General features: G+C 43.2%; 1 protein-coding gene and 1 long non-coding RNA gene across 2 annotated transcripts in view; both read left to right on the top strand.

The window, feature by feature from the left end:
* Positions 1-19,542, top strand: part of LOC138372385 (uncharacterized) — a 75,153-nt gene that overhangs the window by 52,688 nt on the left and 2,923 nt on the right. The window lies entirely within an intron of this gene.
* LOC123771992 (uncharacterized) lies at positions 9,659-18,469 on the top strand. The gene is made up of 3 exons (XM_069337528.1): positions 9,659-9,736; positions 16,152-16,303; positions 17,256-18,469. Exons 1-3 carry the CDS (start codon positions 9,659-9,661, stop codon positions 18,334-18,336), a joined length of 1,311 nt encoding a protein of 436 aa, XP_069193629.1. The 3' UTR covers positions 18,337-18,469.

Below are 19,542 nucleotides of genomic sequence, written 5' to 3' on the forward strand. Positions count from 1 at the left end.
TCAGCTACTCGGAACAAGTTCCAAGTAGCACGGGCTATGGTGAGCCCGTAACTTATCTGACACAGGAGCGGGGCAAGTAGCACGGGCTATGGTGAGCCCGTAGTGGACTTACCTGGCACAGGAGCGTGGCTGTGATATTGTTTGGTCGTCATATCTTCAGCCCCGTTATTGTGACTCCTCGCCTGTATTGACAAGTGTTACAGTGGCTGCCGTTTTCACTGACCAGCGGAAGGTCTAGTTAGGCCAATGTTACTTTATGGCTTAAAGTATAATATCTGTGGCAGTCAAGTTAGCTGCGTGTGGTGGTAAAGTTAAGAGTTTATGGTGGCCAAGTTAGGCTTTGTGGTGATGTAGAGGTGACGGTACAGGGTGACACGCTTGGATGACACGCCAGGGTGACATGCCTTGGTGACACGCTTGGGTGACACACTCACAGGGGAATATCAAATAATTTAACGTGGACTTTGGCGTGTGAATGTCCTGTGGTGTCGAGTGTCCTGAAGACTGCGTAAAGATGGTGAGGTTGGTGATGGTGACGATGGTGATGGTGAGACAGTGACCGTGATGATAGTGATCTAACTGGTGTTGCCGAACACTTACTACAGCGTGGCTGAGTGTTGGTACCTTCCGAAAAAGATTCGTCTTATTATCACTTCATGTGTGAAGACGAACCGCGTTCTCAGCGTGGCTTTCTTTCCTGGATTGTGTGTGTGTAATTACCTAAGTGTAGTTACCTAAGTGTAGTTACAGGATGAGAGCCACGCTCATGGTGTCCCGTCTTCCCAGTACTCTTTGTCGCATAACGCTTTGAAACTACTGACGGTCTTGGCCTCCACCACCTTCTCACTTGTTCCAACCGTCTACCACTCTGGTTGTTGAACTTTCTGATGTTTTTCGGCAGCGTTGTTTTCTTAGTTTGAATCTATGTTCTCTTAAATGTTGCAGTTTTCAAAAGTTCTTCCTTATGAATTTTGTCGATTCTTGTTACGATTTTGTATGTAGTTATCATATCACCTCTTCTTCTTGTTCTTCTTGTTCTATCGTCTAACTTGGTACATTTTAACGTCTCCTTGTAACAACTGCTTTTCAAGTTTCAAACGCCATTTAGTTGCATGTCTTTGTGGACCTTTTCCAGTTTGATGATATGTTTCTTAAGACATGGGCACTATACAACAGCTGAAGGTTCCAATTTTGGTCTCACAAAGGTGGTGAACAATTTCTTTAATATCTCATCCCTCACAATGGTGTTTATGTGGTCCTCAGGTGACAGTTTTCTACCCAGAACCACCACTAGATCTCTCTCTCTCTCCTTATCAGAATTTTCCAAAACTTCTTCACACAATTTGTAGGTGGTGTGTGGCCTTCTTGAGGTGATTTCGGGGCTTTAGTGTCCCCGCGGCCCGGTCCTCGACCAGGCCTCCACCCCCAGGAAGCAGCCTGTAGCAGCTGTAACTCCCAGGTACCTATTTACTGCTAGGTAAGAGGCCTAGTATCTCCTATTCCACAACGCGACAGTTATTCACATTATATTCCATTACCCACGTTATATATATTACCAGTACCCAAGAGTTTATATATTCTTGTACAGCCGCCAGCACTCATAGCGCTTCGGACAGGTCTTTAATCTCAATTTCCCCGGAATACGACCCGCCAAATCGCTTAGCAACCAGTAGCCATTCACGTTGGGTGAACAGAGGTGTACAGGTAAACTGGCGCCTAGTCAATCCTCCCCGGCTAGGATACGAACCCAGAAAAAATCGCTTGCGAAGCGCGTGTCTTACCGCTGTGCCCCGGGGACTGTCATACAGTTATTCTGGGCAGATCATCTTTTAAGGAATGGCACTCGTCAAAGGTTCTTAAATTCCCTAATAGTTGTCATCACCAGCAAACATGTTCATACAATTATGTATTCCTTCTGGGAGATGGTTTATGTAGACGATGAACATTACTGGTGCAGAACTGAACCCTGTGGTACTCTGCTAGTCTCATCCAGTGCATTTCTCCAGTCTAATCCCAATCACTTGGGCTGGACGGTAAAGCAACGGTCTCGCTTCATGCAGGTCGGCGTTCAATCCCAGACCGTCCAAGTGGTTGGGCAGCAACATTCCTTTCCCCCGTCCCATCCCAAATCCTTGTCCTGACCCCTTCCAAGTGCTATACAGTCGTAATGGCTCGGCGATTTTTCCGGATAATTCCCTCCCCCTCCCTCCAGTCTAATCCAGTGCCTCTGACTACTATCCCTCATTTTTCTATCCAGAAGATTTTCATCCATTTCAGAAGTCTCCCTGTCACCCCTTCCAGTGTGTTGACATTTCCAGAACAACCTATTTTGTGGGACTCTGTCGAAAGCCTTTTAATTTAGATCCAAATAAATGTAATGAACCCCTACCATCTCTCCCTTGTAAAATCTGAGGCTCTTACATAGGAAGCATAGAAAATTAGACAAGAGAAGGGTGGGCAGACTGCATATTTTTGAACTGTCAGAAAGCCTTTGACCTAGTATCCCAAAAGAAACTAGTGCACAAGTTGGAGAAGCAGACAGGAGTGACAGGAAGTGTGCTCCAGTGGATAAGACAGTACATAAGCAACAGAAGACAGCAAGTTACACAGAACAGTTACAGCCCCGCTCCTGTGCCTGGTAAGTCCATTACGGGCTCACTATAGCCCGTGCTACTTGGAACATTGTTTCCAGTAGCTGAATCTTTAACAACAACAACAGCAAGTTACACCCGCAGCACTGTTCCTGTGCCAGGTAAGTCCACTACGGGCTCACCATAGCCCGTTCTACTTGCCCCACTCCTGTGCCAGGTAAGTTACCGGCTCACCATAGCCCATGCTACCTGGAACTTATTCCGAGTAGCTGAATCTATAACAACAACAACAGCAAGTTACCGGGGGGGGGGGGGGGGGTGAGGTATCAGAGGGGCGAGATGTTACTAACAAACTGCCACACGGTTCCCTTCCAGAACCCACCTTGTTTCTCATATATGTAAATGATCATTCAGAAGGGTGGGGAAACTATCAGGAGAAAGCACCGAGCCATTACGACTATATAGCACTGGGAAGGGGTCAGGATAAAGGTGTGGGATGGGACGGGGGGAAAGGAATGGTGTTCAACCACTTGTGGACGGTCGGGGGATTGAACGCTGACCTGCATGAAGCGAGACCGTCGCTCTACCGTCCAGCCCTAGACTCACTTCTCTCAATATTTGCTGATGATGCAAAAGTTATAAGGAGGCTCAAGATACATGGTAACCTGGACAAAGTGAAACAATAGTTCAACAAATGGGCACTAGAGTTTAACTAGAAAATATGACCCAAAACAAATTAGATGAAAGGCGCAGGAGGCCGAACACAAGGTACCACACAGGAGATGAACTCCTGTATGAACCGAACAGAGAAGGATCTAAGATATCACACCGAAACAGTCACCTGAAGCCCACAACGAAAGGATATCCCTGGAAACACAAACCGAAACTATCTCTATTTTCCGCTTGTTACAACTTGTAATAAAGTTGTTACATCTTGGCTTAACATGTTTATGACGTATTAGAACGTTGTTACAACTTGCTATATTGGTTGTTATAACTGGTTAGGTGTTAAAACTTGTTCGAACGTTGTACCAACGTCGTAGTTTCAGTGTGTGTTTGGCGGGATATCGTCATCGGCATATACTAGATTGGCCAACATAGGAACTGTCTTCAGAAATTTGCGTAAGAAATTATTTAGAGCCTTGTACAGTATTCCACATATGTTAGAGCAATTTTATAGTATGCAGCTCCAGCGTGGAGTCCACCATGGAATGCACTAGAAGTGATGTAGTGGAGGAAGAGCCCATACACAGTTTCACATGAAGGTCAAATTGAGCCCAATAGGCTCAGGACCCTGTACACCATTTGATTTTCAGTTGAAAGACGAGACCAAAGAGCCGAAATTTAACCGCCGCAAGCACAACTAGGTGAACACAAACACACACATAGAGGCCTGACAGCTGAGTGGACAGCGCTTGGGATTCGTAGTCCAAAGGGTCCAGGTTCGATCCCCGGCGGAGGCGGAAACAAATGGACAGAGTTTCTTTCACCTTGATGCCTCTGTTCATCTAGCAGGAAATAGGTAACTGGGACTTACTTCATTACACACAGAAATCACAATTGCATGATTCATCAAATGAACAAATTTGATTCATCACGCAATTGTGATCTCTGTGTGTAATGAAGTAAGGGCGAAGAGGGAGAACGGCCTATTGACATAGCTCGAGTGCAGGGGGGAGTTGTGTAAAACCCTGGTTTGTGTCTCGGAGAGGCTGCAGGATCCAGTAAGTTCAGTAGAACTTCGGTTTCAACTCCTTTTGACCATGTCGTAGTTCAGTCGATTAAGGCAGCGTCTGGGATGCTCTCGGACGCAGGTTCGAATCCTCGTCACGGCCCTTGTGGATTTGTTCAGGTAACTGGGAGTTAGACAGCTGCTACGGGCAGCTTCCTGGGTGTGTGTGGAAAAGAAAAAAAAATATGTTGATTGATTGATTGGCAGTTGAGAGGCGGGCCCAAAGAGCAAGAGCTCAACCCCCGCAAGCACAACAAGGCGAGTACAACTAGGTTATATTAAGGTTATCTTGAGATGATTTCGGGGCTTAGTGTCCCCGCGGCCCGGTCTTCGAACAGGCCTCGACTCCCAGGAAGCAGCCCGTAGCAGCTGCTCACAGGTGCCTACTTACTGCTAGGTAACAAGGGCATCAGGGTGAAAGAAACATTTTGCCCATTTGTCTCCGCCTCCACCGGGGATCGAACCCGGAACCTCAGGACTACGAATCCGAAGCGCTGTCCACCCAGCTGTCAGGCGCCCTCACATCTCTGGTACACATACACCCTACACCCCCTAACGCCCATACACCCTGCCCGTTACACCTACACCCGTACTTAAATCCAGCATAGTATGGAACGCTTGCTGGAGTCACGGCAACCTTTCTTTACGTCTTATCAATACTGAATCACCTTTCTTTACGTCTTATCAATACTGAATCAATGTTTCCTTACATGCTTGATCAAACAATCATTCGTGGCATTAGCAGTATCCATACCTGAATACCCCTCCCATCTGTACCAATCCCACCTGTACCCCTCCCACCTGTATACCACCCCTCGCACATGTAACTTGAAACCTGTATATCCCTCCCACCTGTACCCAACCCACCTGTGTACGTCTCCCAAATGTACCCTTCCCACCATTATCCCTTAAACCTGTATATCCATCGAACCTGAATACCCCCCTCCCACATATACGCAACCCACCTGTATATCCCTCCCACCTGTCCCCGTCCCACTAACACCTCTCCCACAGCAAGGCGGGAAGGGATTCTAGAGCGAGTCGGCGAACGCTATATTTTCAGGGGTGATGGGCGTTAAGTGGGCGGAACTTGCTCCCACGGGCTGACGCCCAGGGTAAGGGAGGCAAGATGGGAAGGGCGTGGGAACTGATATCCCTTCCCCAAGTCCTTTCCCTTAGTCATGCTCACTGGACCATCTGGCAGGACCATTGCAAGGCCAGTCCCATGATGATCCCATTGGATGATCTTCCAGGCCCACTGGACCACCTTCAAGAGCCACTTGACATCTTCAAGGTGTAATGGACCTTATTCCATGTGAGTGTGTGTGTGTGTGTGTGTGTGTGTGTGTGTGTGTGTGTGTGTGTGTGTGTGTGTGTGTGTGTGTGTGTGTGTGTGTGTGTACCTGTCCTTCGCTGTGTGTATTCACCTAGTTGTGCTTGCGGGGATTGAGCATTACTCTTTCGGCCCGCCTCTCAACTGTCAATCAACTCCAACACACACATATGTGTGTGTGTGTGTGTGTGTGTGTGTGTGTGTGTGTGTGTGTGTGTGTGTGTGTGTGTGTGTGTGTGTGTGTGTGTGTGTGTGTGTGTGTACTCACCTTTGTGTTTGCCGGGGTTGAGCTCTGGCTCTTTGGTCCCGCCTCTCAACTATCAATCAACTGTTGTACAGATTCCTGAGCCTACTGGGCTCTATCATATCTACACTTGAAACTGTGTATGGAGTCAGCCTCCACCACATCACTGCCTAATGCATTCCATCTGTTAACTACTCTGACACTGAAAAAGTTCCTTCTAATGTTTCTGTGGCTCATTTGTGTACTCAGTCTCCACCTGTGTCCCCTTGTTCGCGTACTACTCGTGTATATGCTAGACTGGCCAACATAAGAACTGCCATTAGAAACTTGAGTAAGGAATCGTTCAGGACCCTGTATACCACTTATGTCAGACCAATCCTGGAATATGCAGCTCCAGCCTGGAGTCCATACTTGGTTAAACACAAGACAAAGTTAGAGAAGATTCAGCGCTATGCCACCAGGCTCGCCCCGGAACTGAGAGGAATGAGCTACGAGGAAAGGCTAAAGGAGCTGAACCTCACATCCCTGGAAAACAGAAGAGCAAGGGGAGACATGATAACCACCTACAAAATTCTCAGGGAAATTGACAGGGTGGACAAAGACAAACTCTTCAGCACGGGTGGGACACGAACAAGAGGACACAGGTGAAAACTTAGTACCCAGATGAGCCACAGAGACGTTAGAAAGAATTTTTCAGTATCAGAGTAGTTAACAAATAGAACGCATTAAGTAGTGTTGTGGTGGAGGCTGACTCCATACACAGTTTCAAATGTAGATATGATAGAGCCCAATAGGCTCAGGAACCTGTACACCAGTTGATTGACGGTTGAGAGGCGGGACCAAAGAGCCAGAGCTCAACCCCCGCAAGCACAACTAGATAAGTACACACACACACACACACACACACGTTTTGGTAAACATGTATCATTGTGCCAAATCAACACAGAGACGCCACCACAGTAGTGAACCATCTTTTTTTTAGGACGGTCGTTCGTGCGTGACGGGACGATAAACGCCAATTAATTGATTATTTTTGGAATCAGGTTGTTAGGTGTGGGAAGGTAGTAAAGAGGGATGAAGGGATGGGGCCTTGGAGGAGTGACGGGGGGGGGGGGGAAGAGTCCTGGTGGGAATGAAGAGATCCTTAGAAGCAATAAGGTAGTGGGTACACACAGAATCACGTATCATTTGATACATCACACAACAGCCTGATATATCAAATGAATAAATCGAACCCGCATCACGGCCCTTGTGGAGTTATTCAAGGTGGTGGGTCCCTGGAGGGGTGAGGGGAACCCCTAGGTAACAGGGGCATAGAGTGAAAGAAACTCTGCTCATCGTTTCTCGCCGGCGCCCGGGATCGAAACCGGGACCACAGGATCACGTGTCCAGCGTGCTGTCTGGCTCAGTCACCGGCTCCTGTGTGTGTGTACTCACCTAATTGTGGTTGCGGGGGTTGAGCTCTGGCTCTTTGGTCCCGCCTCTCAACCGTCAATCAACAGGTGTACAGGTTCCTGAGCCTATTGGGCTCTATCATATCTACACTTGAAACTGTGTATGGAGTCAGCCTCCACCACATCACTTCCTAATGCATTCCATTTGTCAACAACTCTGGCACTAAAAAATTTCTTTCTAATATCTCTGTGGCTCATTTGGGCACTCAGTTTCCACCTGTGTCCCCTAGTGCGTGTGCCCTTTGTGTTAAATAGCCTGTCTTTATCTACCCTATCAATTCCCTTCAGAATCTTGAATGTGGTGATCATGTCCCCCCTAACTCTTCTGTCTTCCAGCGAAGCGAGGTTTAATTCCCGTAGTCTCTCCTCGTAGCTCATACCTCTCAGCTCGGGTACTAGTCTGGTGGCAAACCTTTGAACCTTTTCCAGTTTAGTATTATGCTTGACTAGATATGGACTCCATGCTGGAGCCGCATACTCCAGGATTGGTCTGACATATGTGGTTTATAATGTTCTGAAAGATTCCTTACACAAGTTTCTAAAGGCCGTTTTTATGTTAGCCAACCTGGCATATGCTGCTGATGTTATCCTCTTGATATGAGCTTCAGGGGACAGGTCTGGCGTGATATCAACCCCCAGGTCTTTCTCTTTCTCTGACTCTTGAAGTATTTCATCTCCCAAATGATACCTTGTATCTGGCCTCCTGTTCCCTACACCTATCTTCATTACATTACATTTGCTTGAGTTAAACTCTAACAACCATTTGTTCAACCATGTGTACTCACCTATTTGTACTCACCTAGTTGTGCTTGCGGGGGTTGAGCTCTGGCTCTTTGGTCCCACCTCTCAACCGTCAATCAACTGGTGTACAGGTTCCTGAGCCTATTGGGCTCTATCATATCTACACTTGAAACTGTGTATGGAGTCAGCCTCCACCACATCACTGCCTAATGCATTCCATCTGTTAACTACTCTGACACTGAAAAAGTTCCTTCTAACGTCTCTGTGGCTCATGTGGGTACTCAGTTGTGTGTGTGTGTGTGTGCGTGTGTGTGTGTGTGTGTGTGTGTGTGTGTGTGTGTGTGTGTGTGTGTGTGTGTGTGTGTGTGTGTGTGTGTGTGTGTGTGTTTGCAAGCGTGCGTGCGTGTGTACTCACCTATTTGCGCTTACACAATCGAGCTGCAGCTCTTGCAACACGCGTTTCCAGACAGCATTCGTCTAGTCAAACAATTCCCGTCCTTCATGTCAGTCATATCTGTTTTACGATCAAATCTGCTTCGGAAATTATGAATGGAGTTCGCTTCTACAACCTCCTCGTTAATCCATTCAATTTTCTACCATTCTTAAATTAAACTTTATAACATCTCTATGGTTCATTTCTCAAGCCTCTCTACCCACGCCCTATTCTTCTACCGTGGCGCAGTGGTAAAACACTCGCTTCCCTAGCGCTTTGGCCTGGGTTCGTATCCTGGCCGGGGAGGATTGACTGGGCACCAATTGTTTACTGTACGCCTCTGTTTACCCAGCAGTGAATGGGTACCTGGTTGTTAAAACGATTTGGGAGGTTGTATTCCAGGGAACATAGGATTAAGGACCTGCCCGGAACGCTACAAGAATGAAAGTACTCTTATATATATATATATATATATATATATATATATATATATATATATATTATATATATATATATATATATATATATATATATATATATATATATATATATATATATATATAAGATAAAAGAATGTACAAAAATGTACAAGAATGTAAGTACTCTTGTATATAAATAAGATAAAAATAACAGAATTTTTATTTACCCCATTGCGAACATTTCCCGTTTTTGCTACTCTTAATCTTAAAGTATTTTATATGTAACGATCATATCTCTCTCTCTATCTTTCCATTCCAATTCTCTCTGTCTTTCTTCCCTCGAAATTCTGGGACGAGTCGCGTTATACACTTTCGTACCCTGTCAACTTGAGGCCTTTGAGAGAGGGGGGGGGCTCCTCGATAGGGAGGTATACATGTTGTACAGTGATCTATAAACTTCCTAATTCAGGCTCCTGAATGATGTTCTAACTTGTGCTAGGGTAGTGTATGCTGCTGTCGTTATGCTGTTTGTATTAGCCTCCAGAGTTAGGCTTATTGTGCCACCTTTTCTTTTATTTTAAATTACAAAAGTTATTGGAATTATTCTTTCCCACAGGTGGTACAGCGCGATCTCCGCCAGGTGATGCATGCGTAACCCCTTCCCCCAGCCAGGTGGTTTAAGCGGGGCGTGACCCAGGTGGTGGAGGCGGGATGAACCAGCTGTGTCGTGTGTGTGGGGAGCCCGCAGCTGGCTTCCACTTCGGCGCCTTCACCTGTGAAGGATGCAAGGTGAGGAACCAACATTTCTTTTTCTTAATGGACGAGTCCTTACACCTTTATAAAGCCCGTGCATCATCGGGGATACACACACAACACCGCTCCTGTGCCAGGTAAGTTACGGGCTCACCATAACCCGTGCTACTTGGAACTTGTTCAGAGTAGCTGAATCTATAACATCATCGCGGATAGTCAACATGCAGGAAGCGAAGCCGTCGCGCAGCCAACCAGTCCGAGTTTGCTGGCCGACGGCGAACACTTTCCTGGTCTGCGTTCGATCCCCGATGGCACTCGAGCTTAGGCACCGTTCTTTCACGCCATCGTCAAATCCCTGCTCCTTAACATCATATCCATGACCTTCTCTTCACATGCAAGCTTTTGTCATTTCCCAGCTCATATAAAAGCATAGTAGCTCTTCTTGGTGAAAATTAGAAGGATCCTAGTACTCTCTAGCGTAAGAGTACACCTCTGTCAATACTGGTGCCCTGTCCCCAAGTATGTCTTTCCCAGTACCACTCTCCCCCCCAGAACGTCTCCCCAGAGAGAGAGAGAGAGAGAGAGAGAGAGAGAGAGAGAGAGAGAGAGAGAGAGAGAGAGAGAGAGAGAGAGAGAGAGAGAGAGAGAGAGAGAGAGCTCCGCCTGGGGTACGAGTTCCATCAGTTTTTTGAAGGAACTGGGTTCTAGGCTAATTAAAACAACACGAGACCCAAGAGCTGCCAGCTTCCTTGTCCAGTGCCTCAGTGTGGCGATACAGAGGGGTAATGCTCACTGCATTCAGGGTTCCTGCCCGGCATCTGAGGAGCTGGAGGAACTCGACAACTTATGATAATCATCTTTGTTCCATAAATGTAACTCCTTTTTTGTAACACAGTTTTAAATAAAACGAATATATATGTGTATATATATATATATACATATATATTACACAGGTAATATATATGTGTGTATATATATATATATATATATATATATATACATATATATTACACAGGTAATATATATGTGTGTGTATATATATATATATATATATATATATATATATATATATATATATATATATACACAAGAATAGGATTGGTAGAAGAAGAAAATATTAAAGTGTTCAGTGAGAATCCTCAAGGTCTTCTCTGAATATTCCTTATTTTCTTCTCCGAGGCAATGGGTCCCTACAATTGCACCAGAGTATATATATACATACACACGTGTGCGTCTACATTGGCTGATACCTATCTACCTCACAATACAGCTGAGGCGGGGCAGCCACCTTCAGGGAGACCCAGAAAACCAACAAGTACAGAGACCTAGAACGTTGTTACAGGTTCGTGCCAATAGGCTCTGAGACTCTGGGCGACTGGGGTAAATGTGCACTAAAGTTCTTAAAGGAGGTGGGCGAGGAACTCATTGGGAAAACTAGAGACTCAAGAGCGGCCAGTTTCCTGTTCCAGCGCCTCAGTGTCGCAGTTCAGAGGGGAAATGCGTGCTGTATCCTGGGTACGCACCCAACCTCCGAGGAGCTGGACGAGGTCTTCGAACAGTGATTGTTATATATGTGTGTGTGTTTTCTGTAAACTGTAACAATGTAATAATAATAATAATAATAATAATAATAGGGGTGGTAGAAGAAAATATTAAGAAGTGTTCAGTGAGAATCCACAAGGTCTCTGAATACTCTTTATTTTCTTCTTCGAGGCTATGGGTTCCTACAATTGCACCAGAGGTGGTACCCTCTCTCTCTCTCTCTCTCTCTCTCTCTCTCTCTCTCTATATATATATATATATATATATATATATATATATATATATATATATATATATATATATATATATATATATATATATATATATATTGAAGTAACTAATATTTTTAAGGCGCTAAATAAAACGTAATGATTTATCTACAACGTAAGATCTAAATAAATTACTGAATTAGTGGTACTCTTGATTGTTCATATAAGTTAAATCCAGTTATGAAATAATTCAATTTTCCACCACCGTTCAGGGCGGCTGTTCCTACACTCTTCAGGCACAAACTGCACATATATAAACATTTCACTTGAGTTTATGAAATTTATAAGCATAATGCCGCAATACTTTGTAAAGAGAAACCTAACCTATCCTAGCTTAACCTATCGTAACCTAGCCTAACCAATCCTAACCTATAGTAACTTAACCTTTCCTAGCCTAACTTAACCTAACATAACTAAGTCAGTAATAAATGTTCGTAATATAATGTATTACTTCAACTTGAGTAAACCAATTTGAAAATAAATATTTGAAAATAACAAAATTCACTTTGTTTATTAGGCAAATCGAGCTTTATACATTAGGAAAGTAGTGCATTTTGGCTATCAGGTACATTATATATATATATATATATATATATATATATATATATATATATATATATATATATATATATATATATATATATATATATATGCTATGACACTTCATCTTTACACGTGGAATATAACAAACTGTTGTCTGAGACTGTATATTAATTAGTCCCAGGGATATGCTACAGTCAGCCAAGCACACAGCTACAAACATTCATATTCCTCCTTAACATGGCAGGAAGAATCCAACATGGCTGGCTTCAGGTGTGTGTACCTCTCCCAGGCAATACTCTCCCCATTCTCTGTTACACCCTACTTGTAATTGCTACACAAGCTACTTAAGATTAAGTTGGAGGTAGACCTACCTTCCAGTAGATGGCTGGGGAGTCTACTAGGCTCGAGTAATGGGAGCACCATGAAAATAATCTCCGTCGAGGGTGGTTGGTTTGGGGCCGCCCTCGCCGCCTTCCCGCCAACCGTTCCAATATTATTTACATCCCGAGTATTCAACCATGCGCCCATATACTTGTTTATTGTATGTTATCTTGCATTCCAACATTTAATACCGATTTCTAGTTACCGTTTGAAGTCACTGAATGCAGCTAGAAATATTTATCTTGTATACTGGATACTGTTCTTCATAAATTTTTAGAAAGAACCGCTCACATGGAAATCTTTCACGCATGCGCACACTAGCTGTTGCCTCGGCGGCACTTTCAAACGTGATCAGTGCCATTTGTGCACATGTTTTACATCTTACGAACATCCATTGGTACTTTTGCGAATGGACTAAGCAAAGTCTATGCCAAGTGAGCAGAATGCCAAGATATCAGCCCTTACCTTACAACTCCAGTAACACTTTCCTCTATTCCCAAATACACCTCCCTGGCTTCGCTTTTAGCAGGTCAGTGTTCAATCCCCGACTGTCCAAGTGGTCGGATCTCATCCTTTTTTCTCCGTCCTATCCCAAATTCTTATCCCTCCTATCCTTTCCAAGTGGCATATATCCGTAATGCCTTAATGCTCTCTCCTAATAGTTACCTTTACTGGTACGTCTCCCCGGTAACACACTTCCCCAGTACCACTTTACCCAGTAAGTCTCCTCAAGTAGCTCCCTCTTTTCCCCGGTACGTCTTTCTGGTATGTTTACCCTAGTAATAATCTCCTCCAGTAAATACCCATAATATGCCTCTCCCAATAATACCTTCCTATCTCTCTCTCTCTCTCAGTACTTCTCCCAAACACATCTCAGCTCATTACGTATACTGGGTACGCCTCCCCAGTAATACTCTCCCTAATACCACTCTCCCCAGTACCATTCCCCCCAGTAAGTCTTACCCTAATCATGCCTGCCACTTTCCCCCCTGGCCTTACCCAGTACATCTCCCCTTTAGATCTCTCCAGTAGCCTTCTCCCGTAGTAAGTCTCCCCAGAACATCACCCCAGTAACACCTTCCTTCTCCCCCAGTACGTCACCCCAGAATGTATTGTAATGAAAGCAAGACAGAAGCTCAACTACCTTGTACAAAGCCCTCAAAGGTAACCTAGATCCTTGACAGTCTCCGTGGTGTAGTGGTAAGACACTCGCCTGGCGTTCCGCGAGCGCTATGTCATGGGTTCGTATCCTGGCCGGGGAGGATTTACTGGGCGTAATTCCTTAACTGTAGCCTCTGTTTAACGCAACAGTAAAATGTGTACTTGGATGAAAAAACGATTCTTCGCGGCGGGGATCGTATTCCAGGAACCATAGGATTAAGGACTTGCCCGAAACGCTACGCGTACTAGTGGCTGTACAAGAATGTAACAACTCTTGTATATATCTAAAAAAAAAAAAAAAAAAAAAAAAAAAAAGATAATGGAGCTGAGGTCCCCTGTCCAAAACAAACGAGGTTCGTCCTACTCCCTTACATTAAAAACAAAGGAAGCACCAGGGAGAGGAAGGCGGCTGTCTTTTCTGTAGCCTACTTCAGAGAACTGTCAGCTCAGGGTGTGAGGGAATCTGGCTGACCACATGTTGTCGACGCTCACACTGCTATGTCAGCTTACCTGATATCTGTTCTTGGGTTACTGCAATTTTTAGTAAGCTTCCACTCTCCGCATTTTTTCCCGTGTATCTTATAATTCAGTTAGTGACCAGACCAGTCTTCTAAAACCATCTCCAACCCGAGGTCAAGGCACGGAGCAATAATAGGTAATAGGATTTTGTATAATTTAACTTAAAATAATTATATATATATATATATATATATATATATATATATATATATATATATATATATATATATATATATATATATATATATGTCGTACCTAGTAGCCAGAACGCACTTCTCAGCCTACTATGCAAGGCCCGATTTGCCTAATAAGCCAAGTTTTCCTGAATTAATATATTTTCTCTAATTTTTTTCTTATGAAATAATAAAGCTACCCATTTCATTATGTATGAGGGATTTTTTTTTTATTGGAGTTAAAATTAACTTAGATATATGACCGAACCTAACCAACCCTACCTAACCTAACCTAACCTATCTTTATAGGTTAGGTTAGGTAGCCGAAAAAGTTAGGTTAGGTTAGGTTAGGTAAGCTAGGTAGTCGAAAAACAATTAATTCATGAAAACTTGGCTTATTAGGCAAATCGAGCCTTGCATAGTAGGCCGAGAAGTGCGTTCTGGCTACTAGGTACGACATATATATATATATATATATATATATATATATATATATATATATATATATATATATATATATATATTAAAAGAATAGGGGTACCACCTCTGGTGCAATTAAAGGGACCCACATCCTCGAAGAAGAAAATGAAGAATATTCAGAGATGTTGTGGATTCTCACTGAACACTTTAATCTTTTCTTCTCCTACCACCCATATTATTTGTGTATGTTTTGTTTTATTTTATTGCATTGCTACAGTTTACAGAGAACACACACACATATATATAACAATATAACACTCAGCGTTCGAAGACCTCGTCCAGCTCCTCGGAGGTTGGGTGCGTACCCAGGATACAGCACGCATTTCCTCTCTGAAGTGCGACACTGAGGCGCTGGAACAGGAAACTGGCCGTTCGTGGGTCTTTAGTTTTCCCAATGAGTTCCTCACCCATCTCCTTTAAGAACTTAAGTGCACATTTACCCCAGGCGCCCAGAGTCTCAGAGCCTATCAGCACGAACCTGTAACAACGTTCTAGGTCTCTGTACTTGTTGGTTTTCTGGGTCTCCCCGAAGGTGGCCGCCCCGCCTCCCTCCACTGTGCTGTAAAGTAGTATACACACAACTCTTCACCCTTGGTAATAATCATTAAATAAACTCCAAGCCTCATCTATTCTAGCTAACCTAGTCCCCCTGTAAATAGATACAAATTAATCTGTTGCTTTCCTCACTATAAATTAATCACATCAACATACTGCTTTAATACTTATTTCATAATGACAATCACATTAATAATATTAATGTGATTGTACCCTACTGCAGGTCAAATATACGTAAATATTTTGTCTTAGTAATAATAATAATATAAGCACTTCCACACCTTCTCGTCACAGCCTAACATGTTTCACTTTAAGGAGTCGACATAATGTGGCATCACATAAGAACATGTAAACATCATAAATCAATATGAAGTTAAATTTCCTCAAGGAAATATCCTTCTTGAGAATATCACTTTCATCTAGGAGGAACCACATCTTGGGGGGTTAGAAATAGCCTAAGCTACTCTATCCCTTTGAGATGTATTTTTTTTCTTGTGTCAATAAACTTACTTGAACTTGAACCACATCTCGATTCTTCCTCCTCACAATATTTCCACTTGACCCTCAATCTCTCATATTTATCTACTTGTTCACATATATCTACCTATTTATCCTATCCCCGAAAAGGTGTGTCCTCAAATATGAAGGGGACGCCCAGGAACAACTCTCACTTGGAGGCAGACTAGGCTACGTCGACTCATATCATGATAGTATTCCCAGTGCGTTACCCCAGTAAGACCTTCCTCTCTCGCCAGTACGTCACCCCAGTAACACCTGCCTCTCTCCCCAGTACGTCACCCCAGTAACACCTGCCTCTCTCTCCCACAGTCGTTCTTCGGGCGGACGTACAACAACGTGTCGTCGCTCGGGGACTGCAAGAACGGCGGCCGTTGCGTCATCAACAAGAAGAACAGAACTTCCTGTAAAGCCTGTCGCCTCCGGAAGTGTCTGGTGGTGGGCATGTCCAAGTCCGGCTCCAGGTGGGTCCTCGCCAGGGTCTTGTTGTGGTCATACAGCAACCCGTCCACTAAAAAATAACGTCGCTTTTGACTCGTATGCGCGCTATGGCCAAAAATGGACGTAATTTGAAATGAAATCGACTCACAAAAGTGTCGTACTGTCTCGTTTTCAGTTTGAGTTCTCCGGCTTACTCGGAAGGGTTAGGAGAGGAAACTTTCAATTAACGTTTTTCATAACATTTTGAAACTTTATGAGAATTTCCTGCCCACCTAACCTACTAGAGAACCCTTAACTTAATGTTGTTGAAAAAAAAAATCCCAAATTTATTTTAATTTTTTTTTTTCATTTTCAAATTTCGTCCACTTTCGGCCATGCGGATAAACGGCCAAAAGCGACATTATTTTTAAGAGGACAGGGTTTGCTAGACGAACATCAATATGATTGACTGATAAAGATTAAACTACCCAAGAGGTTGCACGGGCATGAATAGCCCATAAATAAATTAGATAGTTAAAAGTTGATTATATTTGACAGACTGTTCACATTTCCTGGTATTGTTTTGACAGTTGATACCTGGTAATTAATCAAAATGCTGCATAATCCAATCACATACGCTACCATATCTTACTTCAATAGATATAATTTATGGGTTTCTATATAATAAAAATGAATCACTTAAGGACTTGACAGATTTTGTTTTACTTTCAAATAATTAACAAATAGATTCTTTTGATATATGGACATATGTTACACCATCTTGCATCTCTTCTTGAATCCAGCCACTTGGACTGGTCGGTACAGCGTCGGCCTGGCTTCTTGCAGGGCGGTGTTCGATCCCTGATGGTGCATGTGGCTGTACACCATTCCTTCCCTCCGTCCTATCCCAGATCCTAGTCGTCATATCCCAAGTGCTATACATTCACAAGGCTTAGTGTGTATCCTGGTTTACCTTACCTTACATCTCTGCTTCAGATATGGTCGTCGTTCTAACTGGTTCAAGATTCACTGTCTTCTGGATGATTCGAGATCCTCCCCGCCCGGGACGCCCACTGACCTGGGGGGTGAGGAAGGATGCTGGGGGCGAGCTGCCAGCGAGGACAACGATACTATAGACGTGTGTAGCATAGATGTCCCTGATCACTCTCCACGTCGCACGTCTCCAGCGCTCAGCAGCCCAGACTCCCACACCTCAGATAACTCGGTGGAGGCGGCTCTCAGAGGCCCGCCCGCACTAGAGTACTTCTCTCTCTACCCGAAACTACTTCCATCTTCGGGTTTATATCCAGGGCCACATCTTAACCCTCTGCTGCTAAGCCGTTTTCCCTTGTCTGTCTCGGCTTACTCCAGCCACTCCTTCGACCCATATCTCCAGCATGCCTTCGAGAGCACACGGCCCAAGCTCTCAGGATACAACCTTGGGTACACGACACACAGCTTGGACCCCAGACGGTCTCACACGCCGGCACAGTACTTCCCTATCCCTCCCAAGCGCCCAGCTGAAGACTCCTTCGTGCTTCCACCAATCAAAAGGGTACGACAAGTGATGGAAGATGTAGCTGAGCTTTCAAACAACTCTTTGCTCTCTTCATCAACTAAACTATCAGTAAAGTTCGCTTCGCTCGAGGAAATGAAAGGTTATCAAAGTCCCGCCGAGAACAGGCCGTTTCGAGACGAGAAGACACTGATGGGTGACCGCGAAGGCAGTAAAGACGACGATACGCCCATGGATCTGACGGTGAAGCCTAGCGCATCACTCTCATATAATCGCTGGCTGGAGACAAGATCAAACGCTATGAGCTCCGACATTCTCGACCTATCACTTAAAAACAGAACTACCCTGCGTGATCCAACGCCCAAAGCTCATGAAAGTATCGGTGAAAAGCTCGCAGATAACCTAACTGAAGGTGAGAGTAAAGAAGGAGTCACACTCTCATCCACAGTAGTGGGAGCATCGGTAAAACTTTCCTGCCTCATAACCAGCAACAGAGTTGGAAACTCTCCCGGGAACACCAGTAGCCTAGGTACCTCGCCCGCTCCCTTGAGTCTGATGTAATACACACCAGCTATACTTTATATATATCATTCCCCCTTGCAAGCTACAAACTGTTATATATATATTTTGAGTATTATTTATTATTTTTGTTGACAATCATTTTATGTAAATGTTTGGAGTAATTTTATGTTTTCTACAGCTGTTTTGTATATTTTTATTTATTGTCAATATATATATATATATATATATATATATATATATATATATATATATATATATATTATATATATATATACATATATATATATACATATATATATATATATATATATACATATATATATATATATATATATATATATATATATATATTATATATATATACATATATATATATACATATATATATATATATATACATATATATATATATATATATATATATATATATATTATATATATATAAGAATAAAGTGCAATAGCGCACTGATCAATGGAATAATAACCCACAATTTAGAAAACACATGAAACAGAATCAATATTTCTGTCTTAAACTGGGACCAAAATATTCAGTCTAGAACCAAAATATCCTGTCATTATTTCTGTTTTAAAAATTGTGAATTATTATTCCCATGTATGTGTGTGTGTGTGTGTGTGTGTGTGTGTGTGTGTGTGTGTGTGTGTGTGTGTATGTGTCTGTGTCTGTGTGTCTGTGTGTGTGTGTCTGTGTGTGTGTGTGTGTGTGTGGTTGGTTACTATATATATATATATATATTTATAAGTTATGAATGCTCTTGATGGTTGTTTAAGAAGGTAACTGCTCCTCTGTCACTATATACGTTTTCACAGTTATCTGAAATAGTTTACTTTCCTTTTTATTTATGTTGATATCACAATAAAATTGAAAATATAAATCGATGTCTATATAAATAAAAATATAAATTAATAAGCATTTCAGCTTTATTTGCGTTTATCTTCATGTTGAGAGAATATTGCTATATGGCACTATTGTATGTAGCCATATAGTCAATGATCTATGGCAACACCTTGTGTGTGGCCATATAGTCATGCTCTATGACACCTTATGCGTGTCCATGCTCTATGGCAACACCTTGTGTGTGGCCATATAGTCATGCTCTATGACAACACCTTATGCGTGTCCATGCTCTATGGCAACACCTTGTGTGTGGCCATATAGTCATGCTCTATGACACCTTATGTGACCATGCTCTATGGCAATACCTTGTGTGTGGCCATATAGTCATG

This window comes from Procambarus clarkii, chromosome 38 (genome assembly GCF_040958095.1).
Source record: "Procambarus clarkii isolate CNS0578487 chromosome 38, FALCON_Pclarkii_2.0, whole genome shotgun sequence".
NCBI classification, from domain to species: Eukaryota; Metazoa; Arthropoda; class Malacostraca; order Decapoda; family Cambaridae; genus Procambarus; species Procambarus clarkii.